Raw genomic sequence first — 22,900 nt, 5'->3', positions numbered from 1 at the left:
TTTTATTTCAGATTTCCAGCATCTGCAGTATTTTGTTTTTATATTAAGGAAGAAGTTGGGCCTGATGAGATGGGAACTCATGGTGCAGATGGTGATTACAGATGGTGAAACGCTCAATAAGCGGGCTGTAGTGAATGCTACCAGTCCAGTAGCATGCCAGGCTTGAGTTACATTGAGTAGCCTCAGCATACAGTGGCTTCTGCTCTCATAGATTAGAGACTGTTTAACATCATAATCCACCCACTCTGCGTGTTTCCAGTGCACACACGGCACGCTTGCACTAGTGCCCTATCAGTTTGTGCGTTCCACGCAGGCCGCACTGGATGCATCCCAGACAATATTTTTACAGTTTTGGGATTCCATAGAGCCAGCATCAACAACAATAAGTTCTCAATGTATTAACTACTGGAGTTTATATTAATACTTTACAGCTAGCTAGGGACACCTTTAGCAGAATGGTATGTTGAATACTGAAACTGTGGACCTTGAGTAGGGGAATATTTATCTATGTAATTTTAGATAAAAACCCTAGTCTCTGATAGAAGATTGTACCTGAGTGATTGTAACGATGCTCCTGATAAATTCGAGCTTGAGTTAGCCATGGATTTACAGTCATGATCTTAATCCTATGACCATTTCCAAATTTATCTTGTTTCCATACTTCACCACTCTCCTTTGAGGTCCAGTACAAGTGGCTTTCAAAAACATCCAGACTGAAAGGGTTACCTAGGTCTGATGAAATGAAACAAGGACAATGTGTTAACTTTGTTTAACAAAAGTTAATTTTAAAAAATTGTTTGCACTGAAAGGTCATTCAAATTTTTCTTTAATTGTACTTGAAATAATCAAAGGATGAGTATTTCACATTCCTGTTTGAAGAAAAATTACTCAGATTTTCTTTTCTGTTATTTCATTACGGTTGATTTCACAAGTATTGGGGGATTTTTTGGGTGTTTCTGGTCATGAACCAAATGATACATACACTGCACGTGCCAGAAGAGACTATTCAAAATGAATCCTCGGGCCTCATAATATTTCAGATGAGCTGCCATGCCTGTTGTGCTTTCACAGGCAGCTCGGACACTTTATAGTGCTGAATATTGGGCTGCTTCCCTGCTGGCAGCAGCTGTAAGGTAAGTCCTGGGGCGGATGGCAGGAGACAGAGCAACTGCAAGTACTGAGGATTCGGGGAAGGGGGACTTCTATTCCTCACAGCTTTACAAGAACATTTTTTGGAAACTTATCTTTCAACGTTGGTTGCTGCTTAGGCTACAGCGATCGCTTATGAATCCCAGCGCTTCACAATCCAACTTTGTACAGGGGGACTAAACATATGTTAGGTCCTTCATTTACATATGTGAGGCACCTATGCCTGCATTAGTTGGCCACCATGGACACCTGAAAAATGGTCCATTATATTATAGGGTCAATGGTCCATTATTATATAGGGTCAGACAGCTTTCAGGTGTCGTGAGGTACAGGACATTGGTCCCCAAAATTGATTGTCTTGGTGCTTGTTGGTCTATTTTCTCTCCCCCCTCCACCCCCTTGCCATCCAGTTTGAGTTAGATAACAATATGGCTACTTGTTAGAGATGTGGGGCTGGATTTCCCTCAGTTGAGGCAGTTAGCAGTAGAAGGGGGTTACTTCCCTCCATCCAGGTGCCTCGATCATTAACATGCTAGAGTTTTTTTTGAGAGATTAGATTAGATTAGAGATACAGCACTGAAACAGGCCCTTCGGCCCACCGAGTCTGTGCCGAACATCAACCACCCATTTATACTAATCCTACACTAATCCCATATTCCTACCAAACATCCCCACCTGTCCCTATATTTCCCTACCACCTACCTATACTAGTGACAATTTATAATGGCCAATTTACCTATCAACCTGCAAGTCTTTTGGCTTGTGGGAGGAAACCGGAGCACCCGGAGAAAACCCACGCAGACACAGGGAGAACTTGCAAACTCCACACAGGCAGTACCCGGAATCGAACCCGGGTCCCTGGAGCTGTGAGGCTGTGGTGCTAACCACTGCGCCACTGTGCCGCCCATACTCAGGGTTGGTTTGGGGTGGTAACACCACCCATTATTGGAGTCCCAACACAGGAATGGAGAGAAATTCAATGGTGCTATAAGGACTATTTTTAACTTGATCCACCTGTTGGAAATGACAGTAAAATAGTTAATTAATATGGTGAATTTACTGCTTTATTGCCATATACACGGGGGTCTTCTGCTGGGCGACTGAGCCATCGCTATTTTCTGAAATGTGCTGGCTGCAAGCAAGGCTTCATCAGCAGTTTGGGGTTGTGCAAAATTTACACTTTAATGATTAGACTAGTTCACCACACTTCTATGTACCAGCATAAATAAAAAGTCAACAATTTGGTTAGCTACCAGTTAAACCACCTGCCTCACCAGGTTAGGTATAGCGTCAGGTGAAACAGATCAATGTTTGTAGGTAATTATTACTGCAAACAGCAAAGCAGCTGAATATTTAACTGGATTTAAATTGTATAATTTTTAAAAAACAAATGGCTCTTTTACACAATATTTTCTTTTGAAATTGTCATATTGAGGGAATGTTTTAAAGTATTTAACATATTGGTAGGTAAATTAGGTATATTATTTTGCAATGTCCTGCAAACGTGCCCAGACTTACTACAGAGTATATTCTTTTACTCCAGAATTTGGATGAACCTGTTGTAGAAACTGACTTTGACATGTCACAAAATTCCAGAGGCTTTGGTTTGTAATATTCTAGTCTTGTGGCACTGAGCAAAGCTACCTTTGGTTTCATTCCAGGTGAACTGAAGAACGGACCATTCTCAAAAGATTATTTTCTTCTGCTGACACTGACAGGACAAGTTTCTTTTGAACCTGGTCTCTTCCTTTTCTGGACTTGTACACAGGGTCATGGAAAGGCAGGGTAGACATTTGAGGCTGGTTTCAGCCTGTGATATTACATTTCATGCTGTGGTCCTGCAAATAGCTAGATATATGCAGGCTTGCACAGCCTACTTGTGTACTCCTTAGAACTATAGAAGAGTATAAATTACAGTATAATATTCTTTACTGAAAAAGAGTTTTTATTTTAAATATACAGAAATATTCCTGCAATACTGAAAGAATTATTGATCCATATCAAGGGCATACCAAATGATAAAATATTGTTAAATTATTTCAAGCCTAACTTGGAGAAATATATTCAAAGCTTGTGCTACATATTACAAAATAGCGAATCTCATTGGGTCAGATTTAGTTAGTTACATTCTGAGGCTTGCATTTCTAAGATTACTGTGGCTATGTAACTGTTAAACCCATAAAAAAGGCCTCTGCATAAATCTCACCTCCATTAATAACCAGCATTCTGTCACTGCCATCAAACTTCATGGACTCTATGAGGTTCTCCTTGGAGTCACTCCAGTAGATTCTGTCATCATTAAGATAATCTATAGTAAGGCCTGTAGGCCAGCCCAGGTCACTGTCAACCAGCACCTGCCGGTGCTGTCCATCCATCCAGGCACACTCTATCTTGGGATATCTGCCCCAGTCTGTCCAGTAGAACAGCCTGAAATAAAGGTTAAAGGCAGCACATGTGAATGGATTTGCTGTATCCTTTGAAGAATTAAACACATTTAAGTTCTGCTGGCATAGATAGAATTTTGCATTTTAATATGGGTAGTTTTATTCTATAAATAAGTGCATTATTTAGAAAGCAAAGGGGGCCAATGATCTGGGGAGCGGATGATACATAGTATAAGTGCCAGATACACTTTCCAAGGATGTCCATCGTAGAGCCTGCCAAAGTTTGCAGCATCAGGAAGAGGTGCCTTAATTCTAATACCATTGGCAAGAGCCTACATCACTGGGGCACATCTAGGGCATCCATCTTCTCCCACAGATCACAAATTGAAGTGGAGTTTGCCAGGTAAAAGGAGAGGAATGCAAGGTCCTGCTCAGAATTAACTTCATTGTCTCCCCAGTGGCTCATATTAAATTAGTTTTGAAAATAATTTGTTATCGTCAGGGGTCCAGGCCATGACTCTGACCTGGATAGCCATGTGAGCCCAACTTCCATCCTTTGGTGGTTCTGTACACCTCTTTTAATGCCACTAAACCTACACTGGGTCCCTCCACGAGCTGGAGATGTAGAAACTCACAGTGAAGGAAGTCTTTGCCCCTGCCCCCCTTATGCCAATGGTCTTTGGGTGCACAGAGGCTCTTCCTCCAACAGTCCATCCCAGAATCACCAAATTAAGACCAAGATCTGGCATATCCAGGTTCTAGCCTAAATTTTGGCTCTTATAGCACACTTCAGCTAAAGTATGGCAAAAATGCACTGACATGGCCATGGATTTGCATCGCAAGTTCTGCAAAGCTGCTAGAAAACTTAAAGTTAGTCATTTGACAAAGCAAAATATTCAGCATATTAATTTCATTTAAATAACAGATGCCATTGCTTCCTATGGTTTTCTTGAAATGATGGGTGTCACTGTACAGTCATACTTTCTCACACTATATTGACTTTTCTTACTCTGTATTACCAAAGTTTGTTTCTGCATAAAAGTTAATCATAAACTCAGTTTTAAGAAACTCAATTATGTTGGACTCAGAAAACATTTTAGTGAACTCATGAAAATTAAGTAATGTCTTGCTCACTTTATCTGCTGATTTATCATACTTCTATGTCTAATTCTTTTTGTAATCAATAATTAGTAGCTCCAAAGGCAAGGCTTGTCTGTACTTTTGGTCCATTTATCAGGGAGTTGAAGTATACAATAGCCAATCTGTACTACATCTGCTGTAACTCATGAGAATAAAGGTAGATTGTCGTCCTAATTCATGTTATGTCACATTCACGACATACATAAAAATATTAGGAAATCCCGAGCAAGAAAAGGCCACTTATTTCACCATGTATGATTATTTTAACATGGATTTCCTTCCCACATTACTTCCTACTCCTTTAGGGAACACTAATTTCCTTCTATCGCCCTGTAAAAAATCAAGCACTGCCATAAATTTTTCTATAACCCTCAAACCCATTTTTCAACTTGTTTCATTCCAGCTCCCTCTGATTTTCTCTATGCTGTGTGGGGGGACGAGGGTAATAGTTTTCCAATCTCTAATCTTACCCAAGGCTTACAAATTTAATAAATTTTGATTCATTGGAGGCACAGGTCTGTTTACGAAATGTGGTGAAAATGAGTAATGTGTTGGGAGGCAGCTCAACCGCTAATCTCAAATATTGGATCATATTTTCTCATTCTGGTATTATTATGCCTAATGTTCAAAACTGGGATAAATACATATTTTCCTTATTTATGCCAGTGTTTGACTCTTGCTACATTTTCTACCACCGAAAAATGAAACCTTTAGAGTCAGAATAAAATTACATACTTTTGTAGATTTTAAAATAATTCATGGATAATTAAATTCTTAGCAGATAGTATTCTTAAGTGTAAATTATACTAAATTTTTGGTAAGTGTGTCAAGGGAGAAAATATTTTTATTTTTACATTTATTTAACCTTTGACTAAAATGTATTAGTATCCTGCCTGTGAAAGAGCTTTAAATAATTCTATTTTCATAGGTTAAGAAAAGAGAAAGAATTTGCATTTATGTAGCACCTAATTCATGACCTTAGCACATCCCAAAGCACTTCATTGGCAATTACTTACTTTTCCTATTGCTAGGTATGTAAATACTGCAACCAATTTTCGCATAGCAAGATCCTACAAACAGCGAATGAGGTCATGAATCAGTTATCTATTCTTTGGCTTTGGGAAGAATGCTGGCATTGAGAACTGCCTAATCTTCAAATAGTTGATTCATCTGCATAGGCAGATTGGGCCTTGGATTAATGTCTGATCCAAAGATGGCACCTCCAGCAATTTAGCCCTCCATCAAGACCGTACTAAAGTGTTAACCTTATTTGTGTGCTTAAGTCCAGAAGTGGGACTTAAAACCACAACCTTCTGACTCAGGTGACAGTGATACTAACTAAGCCAAATTGGACAGCTAAACTGGAATTGAAACTGCTTGTAAGAAACAAGTGGGTAAAGTTTAAATCAATCCCTTCATCATTTCAAGTTAATGTTCAATAGTTTCAGAAGAACATAGCTTTTTCACAAAAAGTAAATAAGTGATATCAGTAAGGAAGATCAGATATTTAAACCTAAAATATATATGCAATCTGGCTGTGGAACTGGCTGTTTTAACAACATACTTACCCAAGTTCAGGATTTACAGAAATAGCAGCTGGCTGGTCAAGTTGAGAGGAAATCAGCCATTTCCTGTACCTCCCATCTAGCTTTGCCACCTCAATTCTCTTTGTGCTGGCATCAGTCCAATAAATATGCCTTTAAAAACAAATGAGATTGACATCACCAAACATGTCTCAGCATTCTGCCCTGGACTAGTTAGACTGGAGTTTGTTAAACAGGTTTCAACATCTTTTCAACAAACAGATTGTGTCTTTTATTTCTTTACTTGACTTTGTACCCTGAAATCTTTTATCATTTAATGTCTCCTGCCCTCCACCCTATCACAGACCTTCCCTTTTGTTCTCCCCCACCCCACCACTCAATTTCACTTGCTCAAAACCTATTACATTTCTAACCTTTGCCAGCTTTGATGAAAGGTCATCGACCTGAAATGTTAACTCTGCTTCTCTTTCCACTAATTGTGGAACATGCTGAGTATTTCCGGATTTTCTGTTTTTGTTTCAGATTTCCAGCATCTGCAGTATTTTGCTTTTGTAGAAGAGAAAGACTGTTTGCATAGAGGATAAGCTTCAATGAGAACGACTGTGCTGAAGATAGTCAGTCCACCTTATTTATTTCTCATCATGGACATGTTTGAACAGCAGTACCTGTGGGCAATACGTTATGGAGCTTTGATCCAATCTAGATTACTTGCCTGATAACCAATGGTGTGTAAATAGAACACAGGCCTGAACTAACATGAATAAAATGCCTTAGCTGAAGATTATATCACATATTCTAAGAACGGTGTGACATTCAACTTTCAACAATAGAAGAGAAAGAACTGAATTAATTGGACTGACAATGGTCTGTAGAATTTACCTGAGGTGTGGAAGAGGGGAGTCACCTGCCAAAAGAGGTATCTGTGTGTAAGATTAGTGCACGATGCAAGAAATTTAGCTGAAAATAGCCTTTAAATTTCACGGAGCCCCTACTATGTCAGTAATTCTGCTGTGATCGTCAGTTCAGTGCAGAGTTTATGTTGTTGCTTGCATTTCCCCTGTGCTCAGACAGAAACGATAGTAGCCCAATGGCCTCGGAATAAAAGAGCCTAATGCATCCAATCAAACACTGTCTCCCCGACTGTCCTTGTCACAGAGCACTACCTACATTCTCACCAACACAAGCACAGTGGTCCCGAATGTCCGAAGGGGCTCCATCAGTTTTTTTGCTATACCTCTGGTGGGATTGTGGCATAAGTCACTCATAATAGAAGACCTAGTTGCGTTGCATCCCCACTAATTCTGGAATTTGCCATGGTCTTGTAAGAGGGGCAATGGGGGGGGGGGGGGGCAGGGGCGGTGGGGAGGATAAATGTAGGACGATGACTGTGAAGATAACTTTTGGAGAAATAAGCGACTGATTTGTCTGTTGAAAATCCAGATGTCATTTTGTTTTTCTCTTTTTTTGCAGCTAAAATTTAATCATTTGTGAAATATAAAATGGGTAAAATTGACCATGTTGCATTATTTTCAGACCCAACCCTGTGCATGTAAAGGACAGAATCACCTGTGATAACCCTGTGATTCCATGTGTTCTCCTTTAGTCCCTTGCGTGTACTCCTCCTACGAGGTGCTCCTCTGTGCTGTCAGCTGAAGTGGAAGCAAGCTACTGCTCTTGCTGCCCCTTGACCAAGGATGAGTTTGGTAGTCATCCTCTGGATGCCTTAGGCCTGGATGGCCCCAACATGCTGAGGGCCTCCTGCACAGAACCAGTACCACCCTCTGTCAGGAGGGATAAAGGAGGATCTGGCATCACTGGTGGAGGGGCAGAGGAGCAGCTGCCCACACCAGGAGCACCTGAAAGGAGCCTCCAGCTGCAAGAGGCACTCCTCCTCCCTAGCAAGGCAAACTGAGAGTGCCTGACTGTCCTTGTCAATGAGTCACTGAAAAGCTAACATGCAGGTGCAGCAAGCAATTAAGGTGATTAACGGTATGTTGGCCTTCATTACAAGAGGATTTGAGTACATGAGTAGTGAAGTCTTGCTTTAATTGTATAGAACCTTGGTTAGACCACACCTGGAGTAGTGTGTTCAGTTTTGGTGCCCTTACCTTAGGAAGGATATTATTGCCATAGACGGAGTGCAACAAAGGCTAACCAGACTTGTTCCTGGGATGGCGGGACAGTCCTATGAGGAGAGATTGGGGAAACTGGGCCTGTATTCTCTAGAGTTTCGAAGAATGAGAGGTGATCTCATTGAAACTTACAAAATACTTAAAGGGATAGACAGGGTAGATGCAGGCAAGATGTTTCCCCTGGCTGGGGAGTCTAGAACCAGGGGACACAATTTCAAAACAAGGGGGAAACCACTTAGGACAGAGATGAGGAGAAATTTCTTTACTCAAAAGGTTGTAAATCTTTGGAATTCGCTACCCCAGAAGGCTGTGGAAACTCAGTCATTGGGTATGTTTAAAGCAAAGATTGACAGATTTCTAAATACCAAAGATATAAAGGGATATGGGGATAATGTGGGGAAAAGGCATTGAAGTGGATGATCAGCCATGATCGTATTGAATGGCGAGGCAGGCTCGAGGGGCTGAATGGCCTACTCCGGCTCCTATGTTCCTATGCAGAGGACCGGGTGGTGAGGAAACTAACAAGAGGAAAAAAACCTCCTAGACCTTGACCTCATCAATCCACCTGTTGCAGATGCATCTGTCTATAACGGTATGGGTAGGAGTGGCCACCGCACCGTCGTTGTAAAAACAAAGTCCGGGCTTCACTCTGAGGATACCCTCCATCATGTTATGTGGCAGTACCACCATGCTAAAGGGGATAGATTCAAAACCAATCTGGCAGCACAAAACTGGACATCCATGAGACACTATGGACCATCAGCAACAACAGAATTGTACTCAATCATAATCTGTAACCTCATGACCCAGCATATCCCCCACTCTACCTTTACCCTCAAGCCAAGGGATCAATCCTGGTTCAATAAAGAGTGCAGGAAAGTATGCCAGGAGCAGCACCAGGCATACCTCAAAATAAGGTGTCAACCTGGTGAAGCTACAACACACGACCACTTGCATGCCAAACAGCGGAGGCAGCATGCAATAGACAGAGCTAAACAATCCCACAATCAACGGATCAGAACAAAGCTCTGCAGTCCTGTTACATCCAGTCCTGAATGGTGGTGGACAATTAAACAACTAACTGAGGAGGAGGCTCCACGAATATCCCCATCCTCAATGATGGTGGAACCCAGTACATCAGTGCAAAAGAAAAGGCTGAAACACATGCGACTATCTTCAGCCAAAAGTGCCGAGTGGATGATCTATCTCGGCCTCCTCCTGAGGTCCCAGCATCACACATGCCAGTCTTCAGCCAATTCAATTCACTCCACGTGATATCAAGAAATGGCTGAAGGCACTGGATACTGCAAAGGCAATGGGTCCTGACAACATCCTGGCTTTAGTACTGAAGACTTGCGCTGCAGAACTAGTCGCGCCCCTAGCCAAGCTGTTTCAGTATAGCTATAACATTGGCATCTACCCGACAATGCGGAAAATTGCCCAGGTATGTCCTGTCCACAAAAAGCAGGACAAATTCAATCTGGCCAAATACCACCCATCAGTCTACTCTCAATCATCAGCAAAGTGATGGAAGGTGTTGTCGACAATACTATCAGCCAGCACTTACACGGCATTAACCGGATCATTGATGCTCAGTTTGGGTTCCGCCAGGGCCACTTGGCTCCTGATCTCATTACAGCCTCAGTCCAAACATGGACAAAAGAGCTGAATCAAGAGTAAGGAGAGAGTGACTGCCCTTGATATCAAGGCAGCATTTAACCAGGTGTGGCATCAAGGAGCCCGAGCCAAATTGAAGTCAATGGGAATCAGGGGGCAACTCTCCACTTGTTAAGAATCATAGCCAGCGCAAATGATGTTTGTGGTTGTTGGAGGCCAAACTTCTCAGCCACAGGGTATTCCTCAGGGTAGTATCCTAGACCTAACCATCTTCAGTTGCTTCATCAATGACCTTCCCTCCATCATAAGGTCAGAAGTGGGGATGTTTGCTGTTGATCGCACAATGTTCAGCGCTATTCGCAACTCCTTAGATACTGAAGCAATCCGTGTCCATATGCAGCAAGACCTGGGCAACATTTAGGCTGGGGCTGATAAGTGGCAAGTAACATTTGTGTCGCACAAGTGCCAAGCAATGACAATCTCCAACAAGAGAGAATCTAACTATCTCCCCTTGACATTCAATGGCATTACCATCGCTGAATCCCCCACTCTCAACCTCCTGGGATTTATCATTGACCAGAAATAGAACTGGAGCAGCCACATAAATACTTTGGCTACAACAGCAAGCTGGGAATCCTGTGGCAAGTAATGCACTTCCTGATTCCCCAAAGCCTGTCCACCATTTACAAGGCACAAGTAAGGATTGTGATGGAATACTCCCCACTTGCCTGGATGAGTGCAGCTCCAACAACACTCTTATAATAAAGCAAACTACTGCAGATGCTGGAAATCTGAAATAAAAACACAAAATGCTGAAAATACTCAGCAGGTCTGGCAGCATCTGTAGAGAGAGAAGCAGAGTTAATGTTTCAGGTCTGTGACCTTTCATCAGAACATTCAACAACACTCGGGAAGCTTGACACCATCCAGGACAAAGCAACCCACTTGATAGGTACCCCACCCACCACCTTCACTCCCTCCACCACCGACGCACAGTGGCAGCAGTGTACCATATACAAGATGCACTGCAGCAACTCACCATGCCTCCTTCAACAGCACCTTCCAAACTTACAACCTCTTCCACGTACAAGGACAAGAGCTGCAAATATGTGGGGACACCACCATCTGCAAGTTCTCCTCCAAGCCACAGATCATCTTGACTTGGAAATATATTGTCGTTCCTTCACTGTCGCTGGATCAAAATCCTGGAATGCCCTCCCGAACAGCACTGTGGGTGTACCTACATCAAATGGATTGCAGCGGTTCCAGAAGGATGCTCACCAACACCTTCTGAAGGGGAATTAGGGATGGGAAACAAATGCTGGCCTTGACAGCGCCGTCCACAACCCACTGAAATGAATTAAAATAGTTGCTGGCCCTCCTGAAAAGGACACTGGTGACCTCCTTGATGCACCGATGGGCCGCTGACTGTGAGATGTCACACATGTCCCCAGTGGATCCCTGGAATGATCCAGAAGTGTAGGAGTTCAGCGCCATGGTAACCTTCAGCGCCACTGACATTCCATTCCCACCAAGTCCCCTGGGACACAGCTCATCCTGCATCATAACACAAAGGTTAGCAATGGCCTTCCTGGAGTCTTCATTGGCACTGTCTCTCGGACATCTGTAGGTAGTTGAGTCTCTATTGGTAGACCCTCTCTGCAGGTTACCTCCTTTTGTGTGAAGGAAGCCTCGTCTCTCTCCTCTATGCCCTTCTGCCCCATCTGGAGGCCACTGCTGAGTGGCTTTTGTAGTGCAGCTGCAGTTGCCTGGCCCTCCCTCCCTCTCTGTTGCACCTCCTCTTCAATGGGATTCCCAAAGCCTGGTTGAATGAGACCCTAAATGATCCTCAACATGTACCAAAATGGAGGAGGGGGTGGGGGGGCAGTGGGTGCAGGGAAAGGAGGGGTTGGAAAATATAAAATCTATTCCTCGATCTTGGCTGAGGACTTCAGTGGGAACTGTGAAGCTGATTCAAAGAGGTCAAATGATTGTGAAAAATTAAATTTCCAAAACAATCCTAATTATTAAAGTGATACTACAAACAATATCCTACTTAGAACTTCATATTTTTATTTCTTACTTTCCAACCCAGTCCACGGCAATGCCATCAGGTGTCACTATATATTTCAGATTTAAGTCCACTGCTGTAGTTGGATTGTTTCCATTGTCATCAAATGTAGTGAGAAATGCTCGTTTTATAGCACCAAAGTCTGAGCCACGTCCCAGGACAGTCCAGTACACAACACCTGCAGAAAGGAGAAGGCTATCGTTACTTCTTATCGTGTCTTGTAAATATATGGGATTAAATAAGTGACGTGCTTCCATCCTGAACTGTGATCAATATTTGGTGCACTCCACTCACTCTATGTTTCAGGAAGGCAAGTGAAAAATGTACTGCTACAAATTGCTCATTCCAGATGATGGGAGTTCTTCACTCAGTGAACGAGTGCAGATCTAATGAACTCATCGAAACTGCAATGAGCAGATTGGGGCGACAGGTATGTCACAAACAACAGCAGCTGAAGGAAGTCATGAAGCTGATTTAATATTTAATTAATTCTATATATGTTTTGCTATTTTTGCCTTTTTAAATTGCTGAAATAAAGGACAAAGAAAACAAATGGATTGGAAATTCGAGTAATTCAACAGGAGAACTGCAATATCCAGTCCAGAAGCTCAGCAGCACCACCAGCTTGTTATCAAATGTCAATGAACAAAATACTTCCTGTAACTGCATGACGTTCTACTGTTCCAATCAGATTTGAGAATCAACTTCCATAACAAAACACAGAAAGCAGATAATACACAATATGTTTAAAGTAACTAATTTGAAATTAATTAAAAAACTGTAACTGAAAATTTAACACAATAAGTTTAAGTAACTGCAAACATGTAAAATGTAAAGTCTTGATCTCATTTATGAAAACTCCAGTTAATGTGCCAGATACTGACACTTGGTTCCAATTTTTTTTTTTAAAGTCAACTATTGTGCTTTTGTAAAAAAGTTAAATGCTAAAGTGGAATATGATTACAAATCAATATAAACAACTGCATGGAATGTCTTCAAACTCCAATCCCAATACTTTGGTCTACTTCAAGATCAAAGCTTTTAGCCTTGATTTTAACTGGGGATATGAGTGTATCTTGTGGGGGCTAGGCTTTACAGAAACTCCCGATTATGGTGCCAACATGAGATTCACGTCATTTTACCTCCCGGGCCTCATTACCATTTTAGAGGAACAATTCCTGCCTGAACCCAATGGGAATCCCTACCAGGCTGGCAGAAAGAAGCAGGATTTTTATAATTATAGGCCCCCACAGGAACCTGAGGGAATGGTCCCCAGTACTAAAGTAAGTGGTCAGAGCAGGTCCAGAGCAGATCATGGTCAGGAGGAAAGCCTGGGGAGGTCAAGGTTTCCGAGGAAATCATAAAAAATGAAAAATAACATTTTTTACCTGGGCCCCTTCTGGCTATGCTACTGCTTGCCACATTACGTTTCACAGATGTGTCACACACTCTTACACAGCTCAGACTTCAAATCATGTTAGGTCCTAATTGCTTTATAGAATCCTGACTTTTACATATTAATGAGGCCCTTGCCTGCCTTTGGCAGGTGCCATTTCTAACACCAAATTCAGCCATGTTAAGATGGCGGCAGCACAATGTGGTGGGAAGCACCCGTCTGCCATTTTAACCATATGCCTGACCCGTTACAGCTAGACAGGCAGAGTTAAAATTGTCTTTTAATTACAGGTCAGATTGTTAATCAAATCCACTGACTTTTGTTCAGGTGAATTTTGTCAATTGTAAACAATGATCACTCTAAGCTGCACAGTCGTGCCAAAATATTTAAAGGGCCCATGCACTTAAATAAAACTGCAGCATTTTTTTTAATTCATTCATGGGATGTGGGCATCACTGGCCAGGCCAGCATTTATTGCCCATCCCTAATTGCCCTTGAGAAGGTGGTGGTGAGCTGCCTTCTTGAACTGCTGCAATCCTTGTGAGGTAGGTACACCCACAGTGCTGTTAGGAAGGGATTTCCAAGATTTTGACCCAGCGACAGTGAAGGAACGGCGATATAGTTCCAAGTCAGGATGGTGTGTGACTTGGAGGGGAACTTGCAGGTGGTGGTGTTCCCATGTATTTGCTGCCCTTGTCCTTCTTGTTGGTAGAGGTCGCGGGTTTGGAACGTGCTGTCTAAGGAGCCTTGGTGCATTGCTGCAATGCATCTTGTAGATGGTACACACTGCTGCCACTGTGCGTCGGTGGTGGAGGGAGTGAATGTTTGTAGATGGTGTGCCAATCAAGCGGGCTGCTTTGTCCTGGATGGTGTCGAGCTTCTTGAGTGTTGTTGGAGCTGCACCCATCCAGGAAAGTGGAGAGTATTCCATCACACTCCTGACTTGTGCCTTGTAGTTGGTGGACAGGCTTTGGGGTGTCAGGAGGTGATTTACTCGCCTCAGGATTCCTAGCCTCTTACCTGCTCTTGTAGCCATGGTATTTATATGGCTGCTCCAGTTCAGTTTCTGGTCAATGGTAGCCCCTAGGATGTTGATAGTGGGAGATTCAGTGATGATAATGCCGTTGAATGTTAAGGGGAGATGGTTAGGTTCTCTCTTGTTGGAGATGGTCATTGCCTGGCACTTGTGTGGCGCGAATGTTACTTGCCACTTCTCAGCCCAGGCCTGGATATTGTCCAGACCTTGCTGCATTTCTACACAGACTGCTTCAGTATCTGAGGAGTCACGGATGGTGCTGAACATTGTGCAATCATCAGCGAACGTCCCCACTTCTGACCTTTTGAAGGAAGGTCATTGATGAAGCAGCTGAAGATGGTTGGGCCTAGGACACTACCCTGAGGAACTCTTGCAGTGATGTCCTGGAGCTCAGATGATGGACCTCCAACAACCTTTGCGCTAGGTATGACTCCAGACAGCGGAAGGTTTTCCCCCTGATTCCCATTGACCTCAGTTTTGCTCGGGCTCCTTGATGCCATACTCGGTCAAATGCTGCCTTGATGTCAAGGACAGTCACTCTCACCTCACCTCTCGAGTTCAGCTCTTTTGTCCATGTTTGACCCAAGGCTGCAATGAGGTCAGGAGCTGAGTGGACCTGATGGAACCCAAACTGAGCAACACTGAGCAGGTTATTGCTAAGCAAGTGCCGCTTGATGGCACTGTTGAGAGTAGGCTGATGGGGCGGTAATTGGCTGGGTTGGACTTGTCCTGTTTTTTGTGTACAGGACATACCTGGGCAATTTTCCACATTGCAGGGTAGATGCCAGTGTTGTAGCCATACTGGAACAACTTGGCTAGGGGCGCGACAAGTTCTGGAGCACAGGTCTTCAGTATTATTGCCGGAATATTGTCAGGGCCCGTAGCTTTTGCAGTATCCAATGCCTTCAGTCGTTTCTTGATATCACGCGGAGTGAATTGAATTGGCTGAAGTCTGGCATTTGTGATGTTGGGGGCTTCAGTAGGAGGCCGAGATAGATCATCAACTCAGCACTTCTGGCTGAAGATTGTTGCAAATGGTTCAGCCTTATCTTTCGCACTGATGTGCTGGGCTCCCCCATCATTGAAGATGGGGATATTTATGGAGCCACCTCCTCCAGTTAGTTGTTTAATTGTCCACCACCATTCACGGCTGGATGTGGCAGGACTGCAGAGCTTAGATCTGATCTGTTGGTTATGGGATCGCTTAGCTCTGTCTAGCGCATGCTGCTTACGTAGTTTGGCACGCAGATAGTCCTGTGTTGTAGTTTCACCAGGTTGGCACCTAATTTTGAGGTATGCCTGGTGCTGCTCCTGGCATGCCCTCCTGCACTCTTCATTGAACCAGGGTTGGTCTCTTGGCTTGATGGTAATGGTAGAGTGGGGGATATGCCGGGCCATGAGGTTAGATTGTGGTTGAGTACAATTCTGCTGCTGCTGATGGCCCACAGTGCCTCATGGATGCCCAGTTTTGCATTGCTAGATCTGTTCAAAATCTATCCCATTTAGCATGGTGATAGTGCCACACAATATGATGGACGGTATCCTCAATGTGAAGGCAGGACAACGTCTCCACAAGGACTGTGCGGGGGTCACTCCTACTAATACAGTCATGGACAGAAGCATCTGCGGCAGGCAGATTGGTGAGGACAAGGTCAAGTATGTTTTTCCCTCATGTTGGTTCCCCCACCACCTACCGCAGACCCAGTCTAGCAGATATGTCCTTTAGGACTCGGCCAGCTGTGGTGCTACCGAGCCACTTTTGATGATGGACATTGAAGACCCCCACCCAGAGTACATTTTGTGCCCTTGCCACCCTCAGTGCTTCCTCCAAGTGTGGTTCAACATGGAGGAGTATTGAGTTACCAGCTGAGAGAGGGCGGTAGGTGGTAATCGGTATGAGGTTACCTTGCCCATGTTTGACCTGATGTCATGAGACTTCATGGGGTCCAGAGTCGATGTTGAGGACTCCCAGGGCAACTCCCTCCCTACTGGATACCACTGTGCCACCACCTCTGATGGGTCTGACCTGCCGGTGGGACAGGACATACCCGGGGATGGTGATGGCAGTACATTGTCTGTCAGGTATGATTCCGTGAGTATGACTATGTCAGGCTGTTGCGTGACTAGTCTGTGGGACAGCTCTCCCAACTTTGGCACAAGCCCCCAGATGTTAGTAAGGAGGACTTTGCAGGGTCGACGGGGCTGGGTTTGCCATTGCCGTTTCCCGTGCCTAGGTCGATGCCAGGTGGTCTGTCCGGTTTCATTCCTTTTTATTGACTTCGTAGCAGTTAGGTACAACTGAGTGGCTTGCTAGGCCATTTCAGAGGGCATGTAAGAGTTAACCACATTGCTGTGGGTCTGGAGTCACATTTCGGCCAGACCAGGTAAGGACAGCAGATTTCCTTCCCTAAAGGACATTAGTGAACCAGATGGGTTTTTACAACAATCGACAATGGTTTCATGGCCATTATTAGACGAGCTTTTAATTCCAGATTTATTAATTAAATTCAAATTCTACCTTCTGCTGTGGTGGGATTCGAACACATGTCCCCAGAGAAATACCCTGGGTCTCTGGGTTACTAGTCCAGTGATAATACCACTACACCACCGCCTACCCCTATGCGATAAAAAAAATTAGAGATGTTGGTTGTAAATAAAGCTCTGTCTAGAGCTGGGCATTGCATTGGGGAGAAGGAAAGATTATTTATAATGTTCGTAAAAGTTGTGGTCCCAACTGTAACTGTGGAGAACCTCAATTGACTCCCTAACCATCTCACCCTCCCAGCTCGGGAATGATGTATAGAAAAAAGTGGAATGAAGAGAGTAAAACATATGGACCCCCTCTTCTAAAAGTTAAATGAAGACACAATAAATAATCTAAATTTGTACAGACATGAGGAGCAGAATCTTTGGGCCCTGCTGAGGTTGAGAACAGAGGTGCTCAGGGCCCAAAAATACTGGCTTGCCAGTTTCCCACCCTCATTCCTGGTGCCAGCCATTTTTGTCAAGGCAGGTTCAGGGCCTGGAAGAGCTACCAGCCCCATGAGGCGGGTAACCAATTAGGCTCATTAAGAGCTCTGTTAACAGCACTCAAAAGAGTCAATCTGGGATTTTCCAGTTGGCCTCCAGTTTCCTGAGGTGACAGAGGTTTAACTGCCTGGAGGTGGACATCCAGGAGCAGGCTGGGGGTTGAGGGGCAGCACTCCCGAAAGGCAGACAGGCCCTCCATGTCTGTATGTGGGTACAGCCAAAGACCACCCTGTAGAGGGATTCCCCCACCACACCCCCATCCCCCACAGTGATGGCTGCTGCTTTGTTTTTATATTTCAATTTTAAAAGAAGTTGGTGAGAGAATGCCTCCATGTTGAAGTGCCCTCTCAGTTACTTACCCTTCACGGCAGCCTACCTCTCCTCCCAAACTGGAAGGTCTCTGATTGCCCTCCAGCTTCAAGAACCCATCTGTCACTCTTAATTGGACAGGGAACCTGACCCTATGCCAATTAAAGGGGCGCCTCCATGAAAATCTCAGGTCAGTGACTGCTTTGCCCCTGGGGGTGGGTTCAAGACCCAGCAACAGTTCTGACTCCTGTTTCCTACCCCGAAGTGAAAATTCAGCCTGATATTCCTAATGAAGAGATGCAGTAGACTTTGCATGGATATCAAAAACTACAACCCATAGATTTTTAATCTTTGCACACCATTACCAGAAGTCAGTAGATTCTCTATCATATTTAGACCCAATTTTAACACTGTTTACATACTGAGGTCAGGATCTTCTGAATCCCAGATATAATCAATGGCTTTGATGTCCTCCTCGTTCTCAATGTAGTCTGTGTATTGTTCAGATGACATGCTGTATCGCCGAATTCGTACACTATCTGGCAAAAGCAAGATAGGAGGATTCCCTGAAATTCAACAGGAGGATTTATTATTATTTTTTCTAAATATTCATCACTGTGAGCCTTTCATCAGCATTTAACATCAGATATGGGTGTGTGCAGGGTTCCTGTGTGAGGGCAAGATGTACTTCTTAGGCAGGTTAACCTGTCATAGGGTCATAGAGAGATACAGCACTGAAGCAGGCCCTTCGGCCCACCGAGTCTGTGCTGACCAACAACCACCCATTTATACCAGTCCTACAGTAATCCCATATTCCCTACCACATCCCCACCATTCCCCTACCACCTACTTACACTAGGGGCAATTTACAATGGCCAATTTACCTATCAACCTGCAAGTCTTTGGCTATGGGAGGAAACCAGAGCACCTGGCAGAAACCCACGTGGTCACAGGGAGAACTTACAAACTCCGCACAGGCAGTACCCAGGACCAAACCCTGGTCGCTGGGGCTGTGAGACTGTGGTGCCATCCTTCCATATACTTTTCATTTCTTTCAAATATATTCAGCCTGATTGTTGCCAGTAAAGGGGCCTGGGGGGAAATAAATTCAGGGTGGCACAATGGTGTAGCACTGGCATCTCTGGACCACAGGAGGGCTAAATTGGATAGCTCTCAACAATGGGCAAGGGGATCGGGATGCAGGATAAACCCATGTCCTCTTTTTGAAAGAAAAACAGAAAATGCTGGAAATACTCAGCAGGTCTGGCAGCATCTGTGGAGAGCAAAACAGAGTTAACATTTCAGGACTGTGACTATCAGAACTGAATATCCAGCATTTTCTGTTTTTGTTTCAGATTTCCAGCATCCGCAGTATTTTGCTTTTGTGTTTTTGAAATGCAGGCAGTACACCATGCTTGTTTATTAGCATGATTTATGCGTGCAGCCAGCGTTAATGCATGCAACAACAGGGGACCAATAATCCTAGCACTTCTTAAAGCTAGCCTGCACTGCTTAAAGCTGTTACGCACCCCTTAAAGGGAAGGCACTGGGAGTTATGCTTGAAGTGAATCTGACCTGGGAAATACTGAATAATGGCACAACAATGGAAGAGATCATGGTCCAAGGTTTTCCAATGCTGCACTCGAGGTCTTGGTGGAGGAGGTGAAAAGAAGGAAAGACGCATAATACCTTCAAGGGGCCATGATTAAATGGCAGTGGGAGCAAATAGCTGTGGAGGTCAATGCCAGGAGTCAAGGCCCAAGGACCTGGATGCAGAGGCACAAGAAGTTCAATGACCTCACATGAGTGGTCAAGGTCAGTGAATGCATCTTCAAATGCCATATCCTATTAACTGTACCACTAGCCTCAGACACTGCTTCAATTCACCACACCCCCATCAGTCGCCTACCAACAATATCGTTGAATCAGGACTCATACCAAACTTATATGCTCCACCACACTCTTACCCACATAACACTGCTGCAAACCTCACACCCACAGCTCATAGTTTGCACACACTGCAAGCTCTTCAACCATGACAGCCAAATTACCCAAACACCTTCCATGACACTCACAGCCACACTTCCCTCTCTCGCAGGACAAGGTGGTATACTACTGGAGACAGCAGGAACTAACTAGTGTTACGACCAGGTGAGAAAGAGGTCTAGGACTCCCTTTCAGCCTTCACCTGGTCTTACTGTAACAGGGTTTTATTTTTTAACACACTGTGTTTTGAGTTCCCCCTTGGTGAATCCTGGTTCACCGCTTTCCAATTATAAGGCAAAGAAATGAGCACAAACAGGCTTTCTTAGGTTTAAAGAAGAAAAGTGAAATTTTATTAAACCTAAATTCTAATTCGGTTGACACCTATGGATACACGACTACGCTAGCATGAATACGCAATACACAGAGGAAATATAGTAAGAAAAGAGAAGAAAAATAAAAGTGGAAAGGTTTGAGGCAATATCTGAACAGTTGTTACAGTTCTTTGAGCTCACTGTAGTCCTTGATTGTAGGTAGGTTTTGTTTTTCATTGGGGACCAGTATGCTTCTTAAACCTTGCTCACAAAAGGAGACTTTTCTCTTTTGGGGTTCATGTGTCTTCAGTCGGTTTTTGGAGTTCCATGGGAAAGAGATGGGGGAAGACAGGAGGAGAGGAGGTCTGCTTCAGTCCTGGAGCATTCAGCTTTCTGCCAGTTCAAACACTGTCTCTGCAATTTAAAACTCTCAGTTCAAACTCTGCAAAAGCCAGTTAGCCATGTGACTAACTGGTCTGATCACGTCTGTTTGTGGAGTGAATTGGAGCAGGGAGTAGCTCCTTTGTCTACAAGCCTCTCTGTTAATATGCAAAAATGGCTTTCTAGCCAGAGGCCTCGCAACCCCTTGTTATCAAGCCTTCTCTTCTTCCCAGTAACAATATGAAATTTAATGTCCATGTGGCGAAATTAATATGTCTCATTCTTGGCAGGTGGGGGCCTGCATGACACTAGAGAGGCTCATGGGTACTTGCATGACCTAACTCCCAAGGAGGAGAAGGTGCTGGCCATTATTGGAACAACTATTGCTGAGGCTGTGGCCAGCAGCAGGGCTGAAATTATTGAAGATGACTGTATCCTCATACCTAATCCTTCTTCTCACATCCCACTTCCCCATCATTCCACAATCTTTTCTGATTTACAAACTGCAGGTGGTGTAAGCATGCACCTCTTACATGCCTCCTCACTCTACACCAGAACCCTACCTTTATGTCTTTTACCTTTCAGATACTCAAGAACTTCAGCCTGACCAGGCAATGGAGGAACACCAAGAAGAATGTGATGATGAAGATAAACAACATCCACAGCCACCAGCTCAGGTACTGCGTAAAATTTAGAGGATAGCATAGAGGCGAGTTCTCTATGTGGTAAGACAAACAGCAGAAATGCACTGAGCTGTTCATTATTCTGCTAATAACACTCTCTCTGTGAGGCACAGTGACGCAGCGGTTAGCACCGCAGCCTCACAGCTCCAGCGACCCGGGTTCAGTTCTGGGTACTGCCTGTGCGGAGTTTGCAAGTTCTCCCTGTGACCGCGTGGGTTTCCACCGTGTGCTCCGGTTTCCTCCCACAGCCAAAGACCTGCAGGTTGATAGGTAAATTGGCCATTGTAAATTGTCCCTAGTGTAGGTAGATGGTAGGAGAATGGTAGGGAATATGGGATTAATGAAGGAGGGGAAGTGGTAGAGAATATGGGATTAATGTAGGATTAGTATAAATGGGTGGTTGATGGTCGGCGTGGACTCGGTGGGCCGAAGGACCTGTTTCAGTGCTGTATCTCTCTATGACTAATGCTTTGTCTTTCACCACAAGCATGAACATACTTTTTGCCTGTGTCCCAGGACAGCTTTGTTATTTAATCTTGCCTGCCTTCTTCCCTATCATACACCTTCCCTTTTGTTCTCTTCCCCACCAACTTCCCCCCCCCACCACCCTTCACTTGCTTAAAACCTAATTTTTTTCTAACCTTTGCCAGTTCTGATGAAAGGTCACAGACCTGAAACGTTAACTCTGCTTTTCCCTCCACATATGCTGCCTGACCTGCTGAGTATTTCCAGCACTTTGTTTTTATTTCAGATTTCCAGCATCTGCAGTATTTTGCTGTTACAGAGGAAGGCTAATGGGTACGCACAATGAAATGCTTGGTGCATTGGTGCCAGAAATACCTGTATTCAATGTAAATGAGCATGGAAGTGTCCAGCACTAACTTACCACAGGGCTTAATGCAGAGCTTGGAGCCCATCCTTTCCAGCATAGAAGTGGTGGCCAACTCCATTCGCACGCTTGTGGACCCATCCATGATACAGCATCAGATAGCTGATGTCTCTGCTTCCATTTCAGCATAAGCAGCATCCAGCTCAGACTGCTGTACTCATGGCTCTAGGTGCCAGTGTGCAAAGGGACTCCCAGGGTATCACAGCACTTCTGCAATCTGTTCTTCAACAGATCTGCTCCCTAATGATCCTCTGTAAATATGGCCTCCTGCTGAAAGCCCTTCTGCTTCTCACTCTTCTAGCAGCTTATCCTCCTGTGTGGCCTCAGCTCATTTTCGCAATCATGCTCAAAGCCAAGAGGTTGCCCTACTAGGGTGTCCATGTCTGGGGAGCAATTGGTTGAGCAGAAGACTTGAAGACCGCAAAAAAATCCTTCAGCACTTGCCACACCACTCCCCATAGACTTTTGCAACTTGAAAGAACTGTAGAAAGCACCAAACACTTGTAGAATCATACCAACAGACAGAAGAAATAAACCAGCAACTAACATATAAGTAGATGATGATCCCTTTAAAAAGCACTGATGGGGATCCTTCATGCTGCTGAACCTGTGTTCACCTGTGCGAGAGTAAGAAAGGGTTGGAACATGGAGCTCCAAAATGGCAGTGCTGGTGTCAATTCAGTGTTGCACATTGATTGACCGTCATGATTTGTCTGCTCTGCACACTTCTGGCAGGCATTAGCTATGCATGCATTAACTCATTCACCAATATGGTATTCAGCACAATTCATGGCAGACATGTGCGCATATGCAGCTGACGCCATTTTGTTCCCCGAATGGCA

General features: G+C 44.1%; 1 protein-coding gene across 1 annotated transcript in view; it reads right to left on the bottom strand.

Moving 5' to 3' along the window:
* The window catches only part of lrp2a (low density lipoprotein receptor-related protein 2a), a 418,190-nt gene that overhangs the window by 35,733 nt on the left and 359,557 nt on the right, over nucleotides 1-22,900 (bottom strand). The window contains exons 66-70 of the mRNA XM_068035173.1: nucleotides 18,231-18,374; nucleotides 12,050-12,215; nucleotides 6,242-6,370; nucleotides 3,356-3,576; nucleotides 553-732 (exon numbers count right to left, since the gene is read on the bottom strand). Coding sequence (XP_067891274.1) covers nucleotides 553-732; nucleotides 3,356-3,576; nucleotides 6,242-6,370; nucleotides 12,050-12,215; nucleotides 18,231-18,374 — 840 coding nt within the window. The remainder of the gene's footprint in view (nucleotides 1-552; nucleotides 733-3,355; nucleotides 3,577-6,241; nucleotides 6,371-12,049; nucleotides 12,216-18,230; nucleotides 18,375-22,900) is intronic.

Source organism: Heterodontus francisci, chromosome 7, assembly GCF_036365525.1.
Source record: "Heterodontus francisci isolate sHetFra1 chromosome 7, sHetFra1.hap1, whole genome shotgun sequence".
In the NCBI taxonomy this organism is placed as follows: Eukaryota; Metazoa; Chordata; class Chondrichthyes; order Heterodontiformes; family Heterodontidae; genus Heterodontus; species Heterodontus francisci.
This window is presented reverse-complemented; position numbering and strand designations above follow the sequence as displayed.